We start from the raw sequence: 20,693 nt of genomic DNA, 5'->3' as shown, positions 1-20,693 counted from the left end.
CACAGTTGTGCAGTGCAGCAGTTGTCTGTGGAGGGGGCCTCTGTCCAGGTGCATGGTTCACCAGTGGGGGCATCTGTGTGGTACGCAGCTTGGGGGTCTGTGGCTTACCCTGGTGTGACCTGCACAGTATGCGGCCCGCAAGTTGCTTGGATGTTAGACAGCCCTGGTGCAGCTAATTTAGAGTTCTTAATACATATGAAATGAGTTGGTGTTAAACATCTGAGTTTGAAAAAGGTGAGATGCATCCTTGCTTTTATTAATGTTTAGGTAATTGAACTTCTTAAAATAAGAGAATGAGGGAGAGAAAGGAGGACATTTGTCTTGAGTGTATTGAGATTGTATTGATTGCAAATTATAAAAAATCCCTCTGTTTCTATTAGTTTTCATGTGAGAATACTGCAATGTGAATGACACAGCAGAGTAGTATCATCATCCAATGGAGAGGTTGACTGGAAGAGTATTTAATAAGCACGTATCCTATGTTTGTTCTTGACCTCACATTCTGATTTTGCTGATGCTAACTATTTTTAGAAATATTGTTTCCTCCTCCTGTTCATAGATTCCCTTTTTATGTTTTTCTTTCACAGGTTCCAACTATGGGAGTCCCCGTCCAGCTCATGCCAACATGAATGCCAATGCAGCTGCAGGGCTTGCCCCAGAGCATATCCCTACTCCAGGGGCAGCTCTGTCCTGGCAGGCTGCTATCGATGCTGCCAGACAGGCCAAATTGATGGGTAGTGCTGGCAATGCAACAATATCCACAGCTAGCTCCACACAGAGGAAACGGCAGCAGTATGGGAAACAGAAAAAACAGGGTACTACCACAGCTACACGTCCTCCCCGGGCATTGCTGTGTTTAACACTGAAAAATCCCATCCGGAGGGCATGTATCAGCATCGTCGAATGGAAATATCCTTTTTGATTTAGTTGCATGGAAACAAGCAAGTTGTTTGTGTGCATTAGGCACAGTTTGTAAATGTGCATAAATAAATACATTAAGTTGATGGGCACCAGTGGGAATCTAAAGTACATGAGCAATATCTGATGGCTTCATTGATAGCAACTGTGCTCAAAAATTCTAGGCAACTGTGCGGAAGTCTTGACTATACTTGTGTATCAGAAGTCACCTATAGCTTAGCTTGATGAAAACAAAGGGTCAAAATTTCCCCTTACCAAAATATATAACTCACACTGACACCAGTGGAAGCTGTGCAAATGGGTGGCACCACACTGCAAAAGAGAAGGGGCAGCACAGAAGAACAAAACTTGGTCGGGTTATTGTTGCCCATTACTTGGATCTGGGCAAGGGGTGGTGAGGGAAGAGATGGGAATATGATTTACCCAATAAAAAATCCAGTGAAAGGTGTATATATATACAGAAGGCTGGATCTACTAGTGTGAATAAGGGCCAGGCCCTGTCAGAGATGGTACCTAATTACCATTGTGGCAGAAGAGTTTGATGTAAGGACCCAGTCCTGATTCTCTTGAAGTCAGTGACAGTTTGGACATTGCCTTTGGCCGGCCAAGGCAAAAGGTCCAAAATGCAATACTGATTTATTTTGTATAGTCACATAAACTGGATCACTAATCCTTTTAGGAGCAAAATACTGATTGAAATATAAGGAAAACTTCCAAAACACAAACCTGCAAACTAACCATAAAGGGTAATTACTGTCTAGCCCGGCTCTTCAATAAACCTCCAAAACAGAATACAGGTGTGGAGAGAGTAGCTTTCTGCACTGAACACAGTACAGAATTCAGCAGTAATTAAGGTGATGGAAAATGAATGAGGGGTATAATATCTGATGTGCTTTTTTAGATATTGTTCCCAAGGATGCTTGAAGGGAATTGAAGATGCTTGAAATGGAAAAAAATGGAAAAAGAACCAAGCAGTATAAGCCTAGTAGATCTTGCTGAAACAAAATCTTTTTTGGATGAAGGAACATGTTAAAAATGGTCCTGTCAATAGCTGTTCATAGATATCCTTAAGCATCTACCTGCCTATTCCTTCCTGCTAGTTTTTTAATCCTCTTGATTAGTTTTACTACTTGTTATCCTTTCTAACACAACACTAATGCTTTTAGCATAAGATGATGGATGATGACTAAAGGAGACTTAGCTGACTATCAGTTTGGTTGGTGGAACCACAGTAACTACATAGCCCAAGATAGATCATAAAGTGACGTTGATAAATGATTAAAATCAATGTCAGATGAAGTGAATGATGTGTTGTAAAGCAGGATATAGCACTGATGGGATCTGGAGAGGACCAAGTAATGCAATTAAATCAATTTGACAATGCTGATGCTGGATTTTTGTTTATGTTTAAAATGAGTAAATAGGACAAATAAACATTTCCATCAAAGTCTGTCTCTGGAAATCTAGTGTTTGTAGCCACTACCAATATTTTGACAACAACTATATCAAAAGGTTGTGATTTAATTTGCTTCCACACCCTGACTATTCCTAATTGTTTAAACTTTATTGAGAAAGGGAGGATTTGATGTTTTGAATATCAGAAAATCAGAATGGATGTTAAACAAATATCCAATGTCACTTCTGCAGTGTTGGTGACCTAAGCATTATAGAATTAAGACCTGGAAAGTGACACTAACTATAAGTTAAAACAAAACTAAATTAGGTCATGTAAAAATTATGCTAATGCACAGTAAAACAGGCTACTGTGTGTTAAGCATCACTTAAAAACCATACACATTTGTTACTGCGCATTAAGGCAGCTTAATACGCATTTGTTTAGTACCTCTCTGAGAGCCACATATCCATGTGGGGCCCTAAACAACTTCACAGAAGTCAATGGGCATGTCTACACATGGGCCTACATCACTGTATGACGTACTACGGTGATGTAGTGATCACATGAGTGTACATGTACTTTTGGAAGTACTAAAACATGGCACAGTAACTGTCTGTACTGTGCTGTGCACACAGTGCATGGTTAGTTTTAGCTGCTAGTTTGCCGTAGTGGCACACTAGAATGGGAGAATGCACTCCTACAGCAAAGTAGCTGCTGGTCACATGATTGCTACATCACTGTAGCATGTATGGTGACATAGTGCATCACTACAGTGATGTAGGGCAACATGTATATATGTCCATTGATTTATGTGGATGTTGTTTAAGGCCCCACATGGATATGTGGCTGTGTAGGGGTCCCAGGGAGCTGTGTAGGGGTTCCAAGTACCTCTGAATGCTAATTCCACTAATCTAGTGATCACTTCTTCCATACTATCCCAGGCACATTGGATATGTTCTCATTTATTTTGAATGTGATGCCAATGTAAACAAAAATTAAAAATAACGTATTCTACCAAATCTTAAAAAAAATCTTTGGCTTGAATCCTTTAGTAAGATGAGCAATCTGAGAACTTTTAAGGTAGGTCGTTTTTTCTGCCTTAATCATGAGCACCATGCTCTTTAAACAATTTCTAGTTAAATAGGTGTCTAACTTCATTAAGGACAAAGACAAGAGAGGCTGTCTGTCTCAAAAATGTATCATAACATACTTGTTACAGATCCTAGTTCTTCTCTGATTATCTCTCTTATATCTCTCTGAAATGTGACAGGAGAGACTGAGAAATGTTGAACCTTTGTCAAAAAATTTAAAATATATCGTTCTAACTGACAGCTTGAAAAAGCTGAAAGCAACTATACTGTATGAAGAAGGATAGAAGTCCTGTCAGAATAGGCCTTTCTATTAAAAATAGCACAACTGCACATGAGGGAACATCAGGAAAATTCAATCTAAATAAATAAAAGAAGAAAAAACTTTTAAGAAATCTGTGTTTACTCTGGCACGCGACTGGCCTACACTGCATTTGACATATTAGGAAGAATCTTGGCTGAGAGCTCTGAAAAGCACTTAAAAAGGCATATGTTTCTTTTCAAAATATAAGGGGCCTGGAATGTTTTCTTTAAACAGAATTCTTATAAATCTTTTATTTTTTTCATTTGTGTGTGCATACTTCAGAATAACTTCCTTAACTCCATTCCTCAGACCATTTGAAATAATTATTTTACTGACTATTTTCGCCAATTGTGTGGCCTTAGCTATCTATATCCCCTTTCCAGAAGATGATTCCAATGCCACCAATTCCAATCTGGTAAGTCCTCATGAATATCCAGACCATCTACTTTGCAGGTCTTGTTTAAAACACACCCAACAGATACTGTTGGAAGCTAAGGAGAATAAGACATGCATGTGTAAAGAACTGTGTTTTAGTTGTGAATGCTATATTGTTTTTATTCATATTAGCACCTGTTTCATTAGGATTTGCTTTAGCTAAGAATATTCCCCAAAATTGCAAGGCTTCTGCGTGTGATGTTTTGGTTAGCAAATTTCAGAGTTTGCTGCAGAAGTGCTTGGTAAGTTTAAATGCAGGTGTTCCAGGAGATATCTTTTATTCATGGATTATGTGTTGGTTTGTTTCATTAAATGCCATTGTGAAATTGTTATGGTCCTTCTCTCAGGTGATGCACAGCAGCATAGCTTGATGACTAATTTCTAGGAAGTGTATTAATATTTGCATTCTATATTGGTATTATGTTTGTTCAAAGGATATTTTTTCTCTTGCTCGGGAAGCTTTCTTCCCTCTCTCTCCATTTATGCAAATACCAGTATTTTGGGATAGCACTGTCCATGGAAAAAGGAACGTGTTTACTTTTGGCTTAGTGTAAAGTCATAGCAAAGAACTCTGCTCAGTAAAGGCACAACACAAAACATAAGTCTGGAATACAGTCCATAGAATTACCATAAAATGCTGCCCTCCTTCCCAAAACATTACAAACTAAAGTTTCCTCATGATTTGATTTGTGGAACAAAATTTTATCCTGTGTCAGAGCATAGACTAGGGACACTGTTCATTTACCCCAGTAAGAATTCATTGGGATATGAAAGCATTTGCAGGGATAGATAAGAGAAATTAAAGACCATTCCTCCTAAATAGATACAACTGGTTGTATGACTGTCACCTTTGTTGAAAAGCTTGATGTTGTTTTCTGAGATGTAGTCATTTTGAAGAAATATTCTTATAATGTTGTCTATAACAAGCCACAGTGAAATAAAGACTTTGACTTTGCTGAAACATAAATCCTGAGTTAACCTTTTACTTTGACACTTTAGGGAAAAAAAAATTCTTATTACATTTTCAATCATTTCCCACTTTTACAATTAACTTCAAACTGGTATTGAGTTTGTGACAGGAATGTTTGTGACTTGGTATCATGCCTTATTGCCACTTTTCCTGCTGTCTGATTGCACTGTTTGAAAGCATCAGATATTGGCTACTGCTACTGATGGTATGTGTATGTGCAGATAATTCACTTTAACATTTAAAGAAATGGACCTGGAAACGGGAATCTTTCATAACTTGACATCTAGGTTATAGTACACTGACTCATTGTCTGCTATCAGTTTTGCTTTGTAACATGGAAAGATAAAAATTAAGCAGATTTGACATTTGGAGGATTTACATTTGTCTTGAGTTTAATTAAGCATAGGTAGTCTTATTTCAACATCATGAAACTACTGGATAATGGCTTCTGAGTAGCATTTTGGATAAACTTTAGTAATGGAATCAGACAGACTGAACTCGTCTGTCTGGGAAAATATTAATATTATTAATCTGAGCAGCTGTATTGAAGCTGTCTGTAAGAGATCTGTTTTGCACATATAGTAGCTCTGTTTAATATTTTACCTCATCACATAACCACCCAATCACAACAGCTTACAATTAAATGTAGTAATGTAATAGAAAATACAAGAACTCCAAGAGCTAGATTTGTAAAAGTTTGCATGTGAGAGTAGGGAAAGAATTCATTTACATGGGTAGCTGTTCTGGGGAAGTAGGGGAGGGGAGAAAACTAACCGGGGAAACTGATCTCTTGTTATCAGTGGAACAGGAATATAATATGGCAGTACAAGAGTACATAATAGGCATGATGTGCAGTGGCAGTAGAGTGGGCTTTCATTCATCTGTGATACTGTTTTACCTCTACGTTTTGTGTTAGGTTCTGGAGGTCTGACTGAACAGTAGCCTCTTGTCCTACTCTTTGTAAAAGAGGCTTTCCATTAAGACAGGGCATAGCTTGATGGGTTCATCCTAACAGAAGTCTGCCCTGTGCTGAATTAAGCTTTCAGGTTACATTTGAGTTAGTTCAGCAGTTTTGCCTGTTAACTCCTTGGGCTCTCTTACAAGATAATAGGCATGGGTTTTATATTCATGCATAGGTATTAAAATAACATTTTGTATAATTCATACAAATATATCTGAGAGCCTCATGTAATTTGGTGTACGCTTAAAGAGTTAAATATTTAAGCTGAGGACGAGTATTAGGTAAAGGTGAAAAAATGTATTAGAGATTTGGAATGAGATGAAGAACAGATGGGGCACAGAGTTAGAAGGTAACTGTTCCACATGGCAGAAAAAGCAGAACAGAGGAGTCTTGCAATTAAATAGCCAAATTGCATGCGGAAGTTCAGAGAAGTGGCCAACTACTTTGGGATCACTTAATTTTATTCTCTAGTCTAGAATCCCAAAGGATTCTTTCAGCAGCAGAATGACTATGCCTACTTCAGTGTGTATAGTTTAGTATTGTATACTGTTATGTTTGTCCAGAGCATTCATAAATAAATGTCTCCAGCCATGACTGTGGGAAAGAGTGCTGCCGGATGGCTGGCACAGAATACATAATAAATATAAAGTAAAACAATACATGCATTAGCACTGGCAGATTCAACAGAAGTAATTTTAGATTCACACATGCCGATTCAACACATACACATATCTCACATATACCAATGTGCGTATCTTTTTTGTATCCCTTTCAATAAAAAGTCAGTTGATCTAGTGTTCCCTTGCTCGTCTAGGGGAAATGTTCACTTGTGTAACAAGTCTGGCTTCATATTCACTTTGCAATTTAATTTTTGGGGAAAAAAGTTACTGTAGCTAACCGAACTTGAGGAGGCAGCCAGCCGATTTCACAGGCAGATCCAGAGGTTGATCACCTTTTTTTCAGACTGAGTGAGGTGTGGCCCTTCCACACCTCTGATTGGCCTAGGGGCACCAGCAGTCCTGCCTCTCCCCACAGATTGCCACATGGATGGAAACTGCAGCTTAATTATCCTGATTAAGCCTGGGGAAACCGTTAATCCATGTGTTATTAAGCGTGGGTTAATGGCTTCCTCAGGCTTAATCAGGGTAATTAAACTGCAGTTTCTGGCCATCTCCAGTGGCAGGCTCTGCAATGTTAGTAGTCTTGGTTCAAAAAACCCCAAAGCAAAATTAAAACTTACCAGCAAGCAGAGGAAAGGGTGGGAAGCCCTGCAGTCTTGGAGCACAGGGGGAAGGCAGAAGGGGAAGAAGGGACAGGAAAGGGGGAGGGCTGCCTGCAGCAGGAAGCTCAGAGGCAGCATCCATTCCTCCTGCTGTAAACAGTCCCGCCCACCACCCCCACCTTCTCCTTCTGTCCTCCCTACCTGCCACTGTCTCCTCCCCACCCTTACACCTTTCCTCCATGCTCCAAGACTGCAGAGCTTCCTCGCCTTTTCTCTGTTTGCTGATAAGTTTTTTCGGGGGGGGGGTTGTATTTTTGGCAGAAAGCCTGCCAAAATTACAGAATCCCCCCCCCCCTTTTTTTCCAGGTTCCATGAAAATGGCACAATCACAATTTCAGGAAGTCCCTAACTACAGCAAGTCCTACATTACTGATTTCCAGAGACATGGAGAAGCTTATTCAAGAAATGCATTACCTAGTACAAAGATTGTATGGGGGAGATCCAGTCCGCAGAACCTTTGAATCTAACTGCAGAGCCATGGCTTTGGTAGCATTTGTCAGCAAGGGGCTCTGTTTGCCCCATGCTGCATCACAGCCAGGCACCAAGGACTTTGATGGAGGGGAGCTCTACCTGTGTGGCACTGTAGCCTTATGTCAAAGAGACATCTCCTTGTCAGCAGTCGAGACATCTGGGTTCTAGTTCCCACTCACTTTGGACCTGAGTTAGGTCATTTCTGGCCTCCTGCTGAAAAACATTAACAAGTTCTGACCTTGTATGTGACGTGTAGTCACTCTTTTTTTGTAAAGCTCAAAAGAGAAAATCAGCCATTTCCCAGTAAACTGACACTTTTCCTCAGGTTCTCAGTGCATCTTTTCTAATATTTCATTGTCATTTTCCAAGCATTTTTTCATCTTGGAATGGTAGTTCAAAGAGTAGTTTCTTCTGTGTAAAGGAGAGAAAAAGGGTGCATGAGAGTGAGTGTGCATGTGTGTTGCCCTCAGAAATGCTTTAATTAGAGTTGGGGATCTGAGAGTTTCCTTCAGCAGCAGACCCACTATAAAAAGCATTCTACTCTTCTAAAAATGAAGATCAAATAGGAAACCACTTCACCTTTTTGATCTTGTTCAGTGGAAAGCAGCTAAAGAAACTCTTACAGACAGAAAAGAACTGGTCATCACCGCCCTTGTCCTTCAAGTAAGAAAGAGTATTGGGGCTGGGGTGCTGTGGGCACTAAGGTGCAGGTTGACAGCCTAGAGGTTGCAAGTTCGAGGTCATAGCAGAAGTGCATCTGGTGCAGCCTATCAGATTTCAATGAAGCTGAAAATTCTGCTAAATACCTTGTCACAAGGACACAGAAAAAGGAAAGGACCTTGGAACAGCAGGGTGAATTCAGTCAATTGTTTTTAGATGCTAATCAAGTAGAGGATGATAATAAGAGAGAAAGTAGTTGTGGGCTGCACAGAGATTCTTTTCTTCCACTGATGCTTTTTATGTGAAGCTCAACAAAATGGTGGCTGATACTGTTTCACTGAATAGTATGATCAGAGTGAATTCCATGTTTGAACATAGGACATTAGAGTCCAAGAGCCAGGAGTAAAACAGGACATACTTATAACTATTTACTCTTAATAGGAGTCTTGCCCCAAAATATACATACCGCACTTCACACATATAATATCCACTGATAGACATTCACCTCCCCTATTTCATTACTTTTTCCATTAGCTATGATAACTAGCTATAAAGCTTTATGATATCATTTCATATGCATTTGCTGGGAGTGGCCACTTGTTGTCATTTGTCAGTGATGCACATTATATTCATGGGTGGAGACAAGATGATGACAATGTAGATGGAGTCCAGCCTAGCTAATTCCAACAGCAGTTACTGCTGTTAGCTGGATCACTCTGAACTGCCTGGAATGTTAGAGATTCCTGTAGCCAAGCACTGTTCCAAGAAAAGAGCCATTATGTAGCTGCCCTCTTTTTCAATCCAGGAGCTAGGAAAGAGAACAGTATGTGTGAGGGGTTACTGACATTTCTTCTAGCCTTGCAGCAGGAGTACAGACCGTGGGCACTGACAGAAGTAACATTTGTCATGCAGTTGACCTCTTGAAGGCGCTCCATAGCTGTGGCCTGACAGAAGTGTACGGCTGCGGAGTGCTTTAAAAGTGACCACCTGCGGAACAAATAAACCCTGTTGTAATGAGGGTTCAGATGAAGGTGCACCAAAGCAGAGTGCCTTCATTAACTTCTGTCTGATTGGGGCTGGGCTGGTGCAATCCAGCTCCACCCTTAGTGCTGTCTGCAGGATAGGAGCAGGGAGAAGGAGGGGAGGGAGCTCCGAGCTGGGGTTTGCCCAGCCTGCAATGGAGGCAGGAAGGCAGGTGGATTGGAGACCCGTGAGGCTCTGGGAGGGGAGGGGAGGGGAGTGGGGGTAGGGGAGAGAGGCTGCAAGCACACAGCTCCTCCTGAATCAGCTCCAAAATCAAGCTCCCTTCCCCTCCCCCCCAACGGTGAACATCTGTTTGGTTGTGGGGGTGGTCACTGTAACTCATGGTGCTTTCTCTGAAGTGACATGGGTTACAATGGGGAGCTGCATGTCTGTCAATGTCCTAAGTTTCAGGCTGCAACCCTACCTAAACCATCTAGGAGCTCCCTTTTTCCTCTTACTTCAGACTCAAGGCAAGTGTTGGGTTGAGAAACCAACTCCCCAGTATTGCAGTACTTATTCAGAGCACTGAAAAAGTGAAAGGAGGAGCAGATAAGAAAAAAATTAAAAATGAGGGACACAGTGCTGATGAACTGGCTGAGTGATCACAAAATTGATTAATTATCCAAAGCTATAGTGGATGAACTGGGGAGGAAAGCACTGAAAGGAGCTGCCTGGTAGTGACTGGATAAAAACTGATGATCAGGGGTATAGAAAATGTGTTACCAAAACTGGTCATATGGCTGTTTGAAATTGAGGTAAATGGGAATGGATGTAGGTGGATAGTAGCTTTTGGGGGACCAGATTTGGAGGAACCAGAATACTGCTGAAGTCAATTTGAACCTGCCAGTAAAACACAGCATTAATTTAATATTTTTCCTTCAGCAGTGGCTAATGCTGTCCCTGTTGTTTTGGAGTAAGGCCAATCTTGTCATTAAAATACATGCTTCTAATATTCCAGAGTACTACAGGATATGTTTGAGAGAGAGACATAAAGGCACTCTAAAGGATACTGAGAGGTGTAGATGAACAAATAGGATATCGTCTCAGGATATTTTATAGTATTATTTCCTTGGTTTGTGGACTGCTGAAACTCTGCAATCTGAGTTAACAGACTCCCTTTGGACTACTGTGAAGTTTAGTATTTTTCCCCAACTTTTTTCCCCTATTAAATTTTTTCAGTACTCATAGCAATGTATTTTACCAATTCTTGAATAGGTTCTGACCTTTATTTTCATCTGTATTATTTTCTGTGTCAATGCATGTGTTCTATTTTTTGGAAAAAAATACATTATAAAAAGGAAACTATTTAAGTTGTGGGTTCACAGATTTTGTGTAAACCATGAAATCCAGGATTGTCCACCACATCTGTGAAATCAATAACAACAACAAAACTTAATAAAAATAAAATGCTGGCTCCCCAGTAGGAGCCAGCAGTTCTGTCTGCTGGGAGGGGAAGGTGCTGGCTGGCAGGGCAGCACAAAAGGGCAGCAGACGAGATGGCCGCTGTCCCACTGTCCCTCCTCCCCCACTGAGGGAGGCCTCTTCACCAGTCAGTGCCAAGGAGCAGAGTAGCACAAAGTGCAGCCAGCAGTCAAGATGGCAGCCACTCCCTCCTCCCCCCGGTTTCTCTCCACCAATCAGCGCCAAGGGGCAGGGCTGCCACAAAATGCCAATGAAATCAGTTTGGCATGCTGCCAGTGGGCCATGAAAAACCCTTTGTCTCACTGTGATTTAAATTGATCGCTAATTATAAGGAGTTACTCCAAAAAAGCAGACTTCTGTTTTTCTAAGTTTGAGGTCTTCAGCTACTGTCATGGAAGATTTTTGCCACGGGCCTCAATGAGAGCAATACCAGGTCTCTCAAATCCTGTATCAATTCAAATCTGATTGCAGATTCTACAATATTCTTATTTTTTCCTCACTTTGCATCCACTAGAAAACTATTACACACACAAATGAAACAGAATTATAGTTAGTTCAAAACCACACTGGAACTGATGAACTCCACTGAAGTTTTGCTTTAATTTACAGATGAAGAAACCTTATAACCCTGCATGACCTTGCACAAAGAACAATATAATATTGTGCATTCTTTCAATGTAATCAGGAAAACTGGAGCTAGTTTCAGGGGAATTAAAGTTAGCCTGCATAAGAGGCTGTAATTAATATGGAGTCTTTCTGCTTGTTATCCCTACAATTAGGCATTAGAATAGAGATAATGTACACTTAGAGTAAAACTAGGGGCTGCCTAAGATAGGAAGCTGAGAGGAAAATGCATCTGTTGTTTTATTGGCAATAGTAAAATGGCATGAGCCTGGTCAGTGTCACAGTATGGTGATAACATAATGAAGTTAAGGCCAAGGTTTACAACACATTCCATGGAATACATTACACTCAATTGTTTATGCTTTTGGATAAATAGTAGCAGAAAATTCCTAGGGTTGTTTTGATAGCTCATCTTTCCATCCCTTTTCCTTATTACAGCAAGAAAACCTTGTAATACTGTGGTTAAATGATAAATTCTTCTGTAATGCATGCCGTCTGTACCTGGGTGTTAACTTCAGGCTAATTTGTAAAAACTGAAATATGCCTCTTAGAGCAAGACAGGATTTGTTCATGCCTTTCAGGCTAAGTACAGATAGTCAAAAAACCTGAGATTGAATTGATTCAATTTTAACAGGATAGTTTAAACTGAGTATATTCAACCAGTAAGCAAGTGAACAGACATTCACTTTTGATTCCAGAAATACAGCAATATACCTACAGTGACCCAGGTTAGAAACTTGGGGGCACTAGACAGCTTGAGCCAAGGTTAGCCCACCCACCCTGTGAGAGTGTGTGTGAGGGGGCGGGGGGGTTGTGGAGGAGGTGCAAAGCATCCTGGGATACTGGGGAACTGAGATATCATAGATCTAGAGGGGATCTGCGACAGAAGTTAAATAAACCAATTTAACCTAAATCTGTTAAGTGTGATACTACATCCATCCAGGTTTATCTTAAACTGATTTCAGCCATTTTGTAAGTGGTTTATTGACACTGAAGTTCTGTTGTGTTACAGATTTGAACCAGTTTTTGATCACATATACTAGTTTATGTGTAATTTCTAGCTTCAGTGACTACTAGCCTGTATGTGTTTACTTGGCAGTGTGAAGCGGCTTACACCTAAGAGACAATAAAAGTGTGTCCCAGTTTACTTTGCTTGTGATTACTAAATATCAAATTGAATAGATGATGTCTATTCAGAAAGGGAGAAAGTGTGCTGAAACATTCTGCAGTAGACAGACACACTATTTGCGCAACACTGTGTTTAGATATAAATCTTGGTACAGGAAAAGAAGGAAATTATGGTCTTACAATGGAGATGACTCAATTTATATGGCACTCAGGTATTAGAGAAGATCATAAGGAAAAGAAGAAATTTGTATTCAGTCTATAGTATGTAATTAATAAGGTAGTAGCCGCTAATAGAATGATGTGGATAAAAATATTGAACAGATGTCTCATTCTCTGTGCACTGAATGAGGCAAAGTCCCTGTGGGAAAATAGTATGAGACATGTAATTAAGGACTGTATCTTAATGGAAATGCACATTGGGACCAAATTAAGGATGCACAGGAAACCTTGATTTTGGTATTTCATAAAAACTTTTGAGTGCTTAACTTTGCAACCTTAATAAAAAGTTAAATTAATAAATAGTAAAATAATAGGGTTGGAACCTTGTATCTGCTGTACAGACCTCTGCAATTCGAGCAGAGGTCAAATAACATGTAACCCTTGTCTGTTATTTGTGCTGTCTGAATAACAGACAAGGGTTACAAGTTGCCATCATCTCTGTGGACCAAGTATGGAAGGGGATGGAGTATTTTTTCAGTGGGATTTACAGATATTTGCTGAGAGCAGAGTGGGGAGACTCTAGAAAGGACCGTGCAGATTCTTTTGCGCTATTACCCCTGGTTTGACTCCTGAACTTTTCCCTCTAAGCTGTCATTGTCTCAGTCCTGCTGCTTGTCTCAGTTTCATTCTCCTCATTTAGCCTGGGTCAGTATCCACTCCTCAGGCCTCTCATCCCAATCCCAGTTTCTACACAGCAAGTGATAATGCCCCCCTCAAAAGTGCCCCTTTACATATGCTCTGGGGGTAGGGGTGGGAGTAGCACTTTAATAAAGAGTGACTCTGAGAGCCGCTCTATTTAAAGTACCTCAGTGTCTTGCATATCAGTGTCCTTGTGCTTAAAAATGGTGGCGAGGGTGCTTGAACTAAAGCTCATTTGATGAAGCTCATGCTCATTTTTAAGCATGGGGACATTGATACACAAGGCACAGGAGGCTGCTGGAGTGTGGTAATTACTATGCGCCAGCAGCCTCAATTAATTGAGTTTGCCCTGATGTGCTGTAATTACAGCATGTCAGTGCGGCCTACCTGCATCCTTAGTCTTAGTCTTTTAAGCCTCCCCATATTTAATCCCAGTTTCCTTGTCTGCTAATCCTCAACCACCCCCAGGTTTTCTCATCTGATCAGTCCTCACCCACTTCTGCCTTCCACTTTATTCTAGTATGTTTGCCTAGCCAGATGTCCATTCTAACATGCAATATACCTTTGGTAGTGTAAGAGTGATGATGCAGCCATGATGGTCCAGAAATTATGCAAGAGGCAAGGATTTCTTAGGATGTTATCTTTTATTGTACCAAGTGTGTGGTTGGGATAGAATTAGACAAAGTTTCAAATGCAAGATATTCTTCTTTAGGTCTGACCTGAAGAAGCTGTGTTTGGTGAAAACTTGTCTAACTATCCCAGTCATACAGTTGATTCAATAAAAGATACCCCCTTAAAAATCCTTGTCTCTTGCAGTGTATCTTTGTTAGATGTCTCCCTACTGCCTCTGTTCCTTAGCCACTGTTCCTAGCTTTAGTGTCTTCCCCCTCACCCCTTCATCTGATCTCAGTGAGTCCCCTTATTTCTCTCAGAAGTTTCCAGTCCTACTCAGCCAGTCCCAGTCTTCTTCATGGATAGTTCCATCATGTACTCTCTCAGCTCTAAGTCGCTTTGCTCAGCCAATTCCTTCAACTTTATTCACAGTTTCTCTTCCCCCTTCTCAGGTCCCAGAATTAGACTCATTTTCCTAAGCTGCTTTCATTCCTCTGATATGACTTCTTTTTTGCATTCAAATCAGATGGCTTCTTTACCATACTAGCTGGGTGCCAGCATGAAGGCCAATGACATAAAAGAGCAAGGCTTTCTGCTGGTTGCTTCAGTGCCTGGCTGCACATTGGGTCAGAGTATCTCAGAGAACCCATTATTGGAAAACTTCTGAGCTCCATTAGCTCTTGGCTGGTGTATGTTTAGTTGCGCGGGGGGAGGGGGGGATGATCTACGTGCAGTTTAATTGTTTTAAGAACCAAAAATATAATATCAATAATATAATGAAAAACTATATAATAGAATTAGAGAATTAATTCAGTTACCGCATTGTCTATGATCAATTATTTATGTAGCGTTATACAGTATGCAATGTAACAGAGTAATAGAGGGACAGGGGAATTTAGAGGTATAGGCTAAGGGAAAATTAGGTTTTAGTTAGGGATTGGAGGCAACAAAAGTAAACATGAAGACAGAGAAAGATTGTTTGAGAGAGCTATCCCAGATAGGAGTAGCTACAGCAGAGACTGGTAGTAAAAGTGTCATCATCGGGAATCCCTCATGGTCAAGGATGATCACTCTCATAAGTCAAGTAAAGGGTTTTGAATGAGTCCATTGAGGGCTAAGAAGGCTGATGCTAGACCGCAGACTCTCTGGCAGATGCCACAGGTGGTGGTTAAAGGGAGGGTCAGACTACAGATTTCTTGTGCTGTTTCCTTTCCTTCTGTTTCTGTTGTTTTTCTACCTTCAGGGTGAGAAGGTTTTCCTCAAAGTAAGATGTACCTTCTCTTGCAAAGTGTCACCATGTAGCTCTGTCCTGGACAAGTTTTTCCCAATTTGTGATGTCAGTGCCACACTTCTTGATGTTCACCTTGAATATGTCCTTAGAGCATTTCCTGTGGCCCCTGCATGTCCTTTGTCCTTGGCTGAGTTGGGAGTATAGCAGTTGTTTTGGTAAATATGTATCAGGCATGTGCACACAATGCCTTGTCCACCACACCAATGTTGAATGATCAGTGCTTTCATTCTGTGGTGTTAGCGTCAGTGTGGATAGTGGCATTTGTACAACAATCCTCCCACTTTATGCCAAGGATCTTCTGGAGGTAGCACTAGTGAAGGTGTTCCAGGCTTTTCAGGTGGTCCCCGTAGGTCACCCAGGCTTCATAGCCAAAGAGAAGAGTTGGGGTTAACACAGCCTTATATAACAGGAGCTTTGTTTGAGTCGTGATGTCATGATCGTTGAATGCATGATGATTCAGTTTTCCAAAGGCAGATCTGGCACATCGGATCCTATACTGGATCTCCTCATTGATATTGGCCTTCTTTGAGAGATGGCTGCTGGGGTATACAAAGTGTTCTCCGGCTCGTCTGTCAGTGTGCATCTTTGAATGAGGATTTTGAATTGACCTTTCTGTCAATGAAGATCTACTCTCCTCTACTAGCACATTTAGAAAAAATGTGCTAGTAGGGGAGCGTAGAAGAAAAGCTGAGAGAGAAAACCTCTGTATAACGAACTGGGGAAAAAAATCCACGGGTGTTCCTAAAAAAACAGGAGAAATTTTCACCTGAATTATGGACTCCATGTGGAGTTTAGGGAGTCATCTGAAGATGGGAGTGATGTGGATATGGTATAGGGATGGGGATGTTTAAATTTTGACCTATGTAGCAAGTCCTTGTCCCAGGGGTGGTCACAATGCTCCCTGGTGGCCACTCAGCCCTTGCCAACCTACATTCCCTTGGGGCCTCTCCTACTCACACACCACACGTTGCTGTTATTAGTTTCAGATAACAGGGAGGCTGGCCCAGGGCTTTTCAAGCCTGGTCTTATTCTTAGGACCACAGGTACTCATGGACATTGCTTTAAGGGCTAGTTTCATGGACTCCATCCTTCCCAATATGCACTCCCATTCCTTGTAGGTGATCTGCTAACACCTGTCTTAATGGGCTACAGACTCCCAGCCCCAATCCTCATGCCTCCTGGGTTCCAGACCTCTGGGCTCTCTAGTTCTCCTGACACACTGCCCTCAATCTGGGCTCGGGCCCTTTGGCCTCATACACTGACTCCTGGCAGGCCCTAGGCACTGGAACTTCCCTCAATACACCATAGTACCAACTGGGCACTGGACCCTCCTGGTCCCCACCAGACCTTCTCTCGATACAACCTAGTCCCCCTTGGGCACCGGACTCTCCTGGTCCCCTCCAGGCACCGGACCTTCTCCCAAGTACCTATTCCTTCCTGGGCTCAAGCTTGTTTTCTCTGTGGGCCTCAGGTCTATCTTTTCCGAGGCCTGCTCCAGCACCCACACATGGCTCCAGTTCTCTCCCTCTGGGCCCCAGGTCCTCTATTCTTCTGGCATATCTTTCTCTCTCTCTTGCTGGGCCAGTTGGGACCTCCATGCCTCCCCTTCAGTCCCTTCCACAACCACCAGGTCATTCATGAGCAAGCCTGTTGGGCCACTGCTTCTACCCCCAGGCCTATCTGTTCCAAGGCCTGCCTTGCCTCTTTCAGGCACTGTTCCCAGGCCTACCTCGTCCAAGGCCTACTTCATTTATCTTGGGCGCTGATCTACTCTGGGCTCCAGGCACCCTGGCCCCTCTGCTGCCCTTCTCTAGGCTATGGGCTCACCCGCTCCTGTTCCCAGGTCCATCTGTTCCACGGTCTGGCCTGTTCCTGGGCTCAATGCTGCTTACTTCAGATCAGTGATTATGTCACAAGCCCTGCTGCCAGGAGCTCCTCTCTGTGGCACTCAGAGACTGCCTGACCAGCACATGCCCTGGGCTTATATAGCTCAAGCCCAGTCCCTTTCTAGTCTGCCACACCTGCAGGCTGCTCCTCAGGCAGCCCCTCTGTCAAAGTGACAGGCACCCCAAGTGCCCTGTCACAAAGTATCTATCTTGATTGTTCATGCTAGGTCTGTACATTAGCCCAGAAGCCCCAAACATACTGACCAGCATTTTTTCTGTAGTTTTAAACTGTCTAAATTACTGAATGATCAACTAATCATACTTATTTCCTTTTTTTAGATAGAAGTAGATATTATTTCTGAAACCCAAAGATCATTCAGGTTGCCAGAGTGGGAGCACTCTTGTGTTCCTGGAGGACAGTGCATGTGAAGGTGAATGGGGATCAACTGAAAGATTTGTAGGACTGTTCTCTTTTGTGTACTTTAGTCCTTTCCTCTGTAAAACAAACATAACTTTTTAACTAGTAGAAATATTCAAAATGAAGTAAAGAAAAACACCACTCATGTTTCACACAAACCATTTTAGTGCTGTTTATTCTTCTTCAGCCTTTAGGATCTAGTCTCCCCATAATGAACGTATAAATAGCTTATTAATTATATCAGGAGTTCTGTATCTGTATCTAGATAAGTAAGAACTTTTATGTAAGGGATTCCTTTAAATCTCTTTCTTGTGTCAAATTCTGCAGTCCTTAACCAGGTCAAACTCTTATTGACTTCAGTCAAGGTTTTGCTTGATAAAGGAATCCAAGTCCCATCCCACTGCCATTATTTTATTGTGCACATGTGACAAAGCTACTGGAACTTTAGTCCTTTGTGGCATGTACAACAAACTGGACTTTAAAAACAACACATACCCCCCCCTCCCCCGTCCTTCCCTCCCACCCCCGGTGTGCCTATGCAAAAATAGAAGAGCTTAATCTTAATTATAGCTTACTTAGGAACAAATCTGTTGTTTGTAAAAAAGATGGCAAAAATATTAGAAAAGGGAGGAGTCCTCTGCATTTTTGTTAAAGGCCTGAGTAGCTATTTTTCCCAGGAGGATTTGTACTCTTCTCTGTCTTTTTAACTTCTAATACCCTTTGGTCTGAACATCACAGCCAGTTCTTTAGTCCTTCTAGCTGAAGAAAGGATAGAATATACTTCAAAGCTGAATAATGCTGCTCCTGAACTTGTGAAAGGTAGTGGATACTGTTGAGAAATGCAAGGCGTTTGCAGGGTTGACTCTGATTTAGAACCCATGCTGGCCTGAGGAGAAAGAGATTGGAATTGAACCTATTTTGAGGTTTTTATTTCTTTTTTTCCTTGATTGGCAAGATAATACCATCAAGAGACCAGGCCTATCAATGATGCTTTTGTATTAAAAAAAAATATTGAAAGTTCATCAGTTGTGTAAAATTTGAGTAAGCAGAAGGCAACTTTAATACCTAACACATCCCATTTCAGTTGGGTATTGGAGAGCTGGCTTGGACTTTCTCCACACAGCAGAGTATCTTTTTAACTTGACAAGTCCTATGGCCCCTGGACCTAGAAGGGGAGCCTGAACTGTCTTTAGATTATGGCATTTTTCTAACCTTTTACAGTACTCTTAAAATTCATATCTGTACACAAAAGTGAGTTAATCCAGAGGTGTTGAATTCTAATTCCTTGACCCCTGAAGAATACATGTGGTTTGAAGACTATGTTCTTGTTACTTCCTGTTGATGTTACCATCTATAATAGTTGGTTAGCATTTGATGTCAACACCATTTGCCCCATGGACTAAATTTGTCAGTGGTAAAATGTGTTTGTCCAGTTCCTACAGGGCATACTTTCCAACTGCAGACTTTTGGTGGTTCCCTGGCTAGCTGTGTTGGCAGTCATGTAATTGCTTTTCAAACTGCCTTGTTAAACTTGCACTGATAGTTTTGGGATTTTGAAATGTATCCTGCCTTGTTGGCTTGGTGCTAGCTCATCTGCCATAAGGCTTATTTGCAAGGTTATATTAGGAATTGAAGTGATTTTTCCCTTCTGGTGTATTAAAATACAATACTGTTTAATTATAACTTTGTTTAACCAGAACTAACAAGTAGTAAGTTATTTCCAGACCTAAAATACTATGCAAGCTTACCCTGTGATAGTGGAAAAAGTAGGATTTTTAAATTTGTACAATGAATATTAAATCTCTAAAACTTCAGGTGCCTTTCCCTCCATTCTTCTCAACCAGAGTGCAATGCTAGCACTGAACGGCGTGCAAACACGATTCACAGGATAAACTCAGAGATTTCAAATAGGAATCCACTGAGAAGTGCCTTGAGTCTGAAAATGCTGGGAACCACTGCTTTTGGTATCCCAAACTCTTCACCCCATGCCACAAACATGTGGGCTGGGTCCCCATGTGCAGGGGTGTGCGGTTTGTGGCACCACAAACCATACATGGGGAACACCAAAACATGCGCAGCACTGAAAATTTGCAGCACTGCGACAAAATTTGCTACCAGGAAATCCTGATAAAAACAAAACAAAACAACTCCTTGGAAAAAAGTGATGCAGAGCACATGTCAGTAGTGTGTGCTGGAAAAAATGGAAGAGCCTGGCATAGTCCCCGGCCCCAGCCCGCAGCTGCAGCCTGCCCTGCCCCACCCCACCCTTCCCTACCCCTTGCCATGCAGATCCAGGGACACACACACCCCTACGCCCTCCTGGGGTGTGTGCAGTGGCAGGAGCTGCTCCCCCTCCCTGCGCCCCCCAGACAAGCAGCGGCTCTGTCTTGCACCCCGTCCCATCCCACTGGACAGCACCTACCCCAGCCCCAACCCCACTCTCTTCCTCACTGCAGGGGATGTTGATCTGCCCCGCTCCCCTTGCCCCTTCCCTCTTCTTCCACTAAAGCAGACTTAGCAGCTGGATGCAGCTGTGTCAGAAATCGGATTGGTATCAGCCGATATGCCTCCTTAAAAATCAGCTATTGGCATCAGATCCCAAAATCTCTATTGGTGCACCCCTACCCCAATGGAACTACAAGCAGGGAGCTGCAAAGCCCCTAGTACCTAGCAAACTTTCCACTCCTCCCTGGAAAGTGTAATGGTCTGGGTCAGGGATAGGCAACCCCTGGCACATGTGCCAGAGTGTTGTATGCAAAGGTATTTTGCTTGGCATGTGCACCCCTAGAAATGGCAGGGAATGGGCTGGAGCTGTGCTGCCACAACAAAGATCAGGCTCCTCCTGACTCCCTCACCATCCACCCCTGGCATGCCAACATCTTACAAGTCAAAGTTGTGGGTGTTTTTCGGCACTGTTACAGGGTTGGGTCCCAGACGCGGCCGTGA

The 20,693-nt window shown here is 42.0% G+C and overlaps 1 protein-coding gene across 3 annotated transcripts in view; it reads left to right on the top strand.

Annotated features, from left to right (window-relative positions):
* The window catches only part of CACNA1C (calcium voltage-gated channel subunit alpha1 C), a 651,860-nt gene that overhangs the window by 38,339 nt on the left and 592,828 nt on the right, over positions 1-20,693 (top strand). For all 3 annotated transcript variants that reach the window (XM_019544553.1, XM_019544552.1, XM_019544551.1), the window contains exons 2-3: positions 588-909; positions 4,016-4,121. In XM_019544553.1, the coding sequence (XP_019400098.1) occupies positions 588-909; positions 4,016-4,121 (428 nt within the window). The remainder of the gene's footprint in view (positions 1-587; positions 910-4,015; positions 4,122-20,693) is intronic.

This window comes from Crocodylus porosus, unplaced genomic scaffold (assembly GCF_001723895.1).
Source record: "Crocodylus porosus isolate Cpor-Errol unplaced genomic scaffold, CroPor_comp1, whole genome shotgun sequence".
NCBI classification, from domain to species: Eukaryota; Metazoa; Chordata; order Crocodylia; family Crocodylidae; genus Crocodylus; species Crocodylus porosus.
The sequence above is the reverse complement of the archived record's forward strand: the minus strand, read 5'-3'. Positions and strand labels throughout refer to the sequence as shown.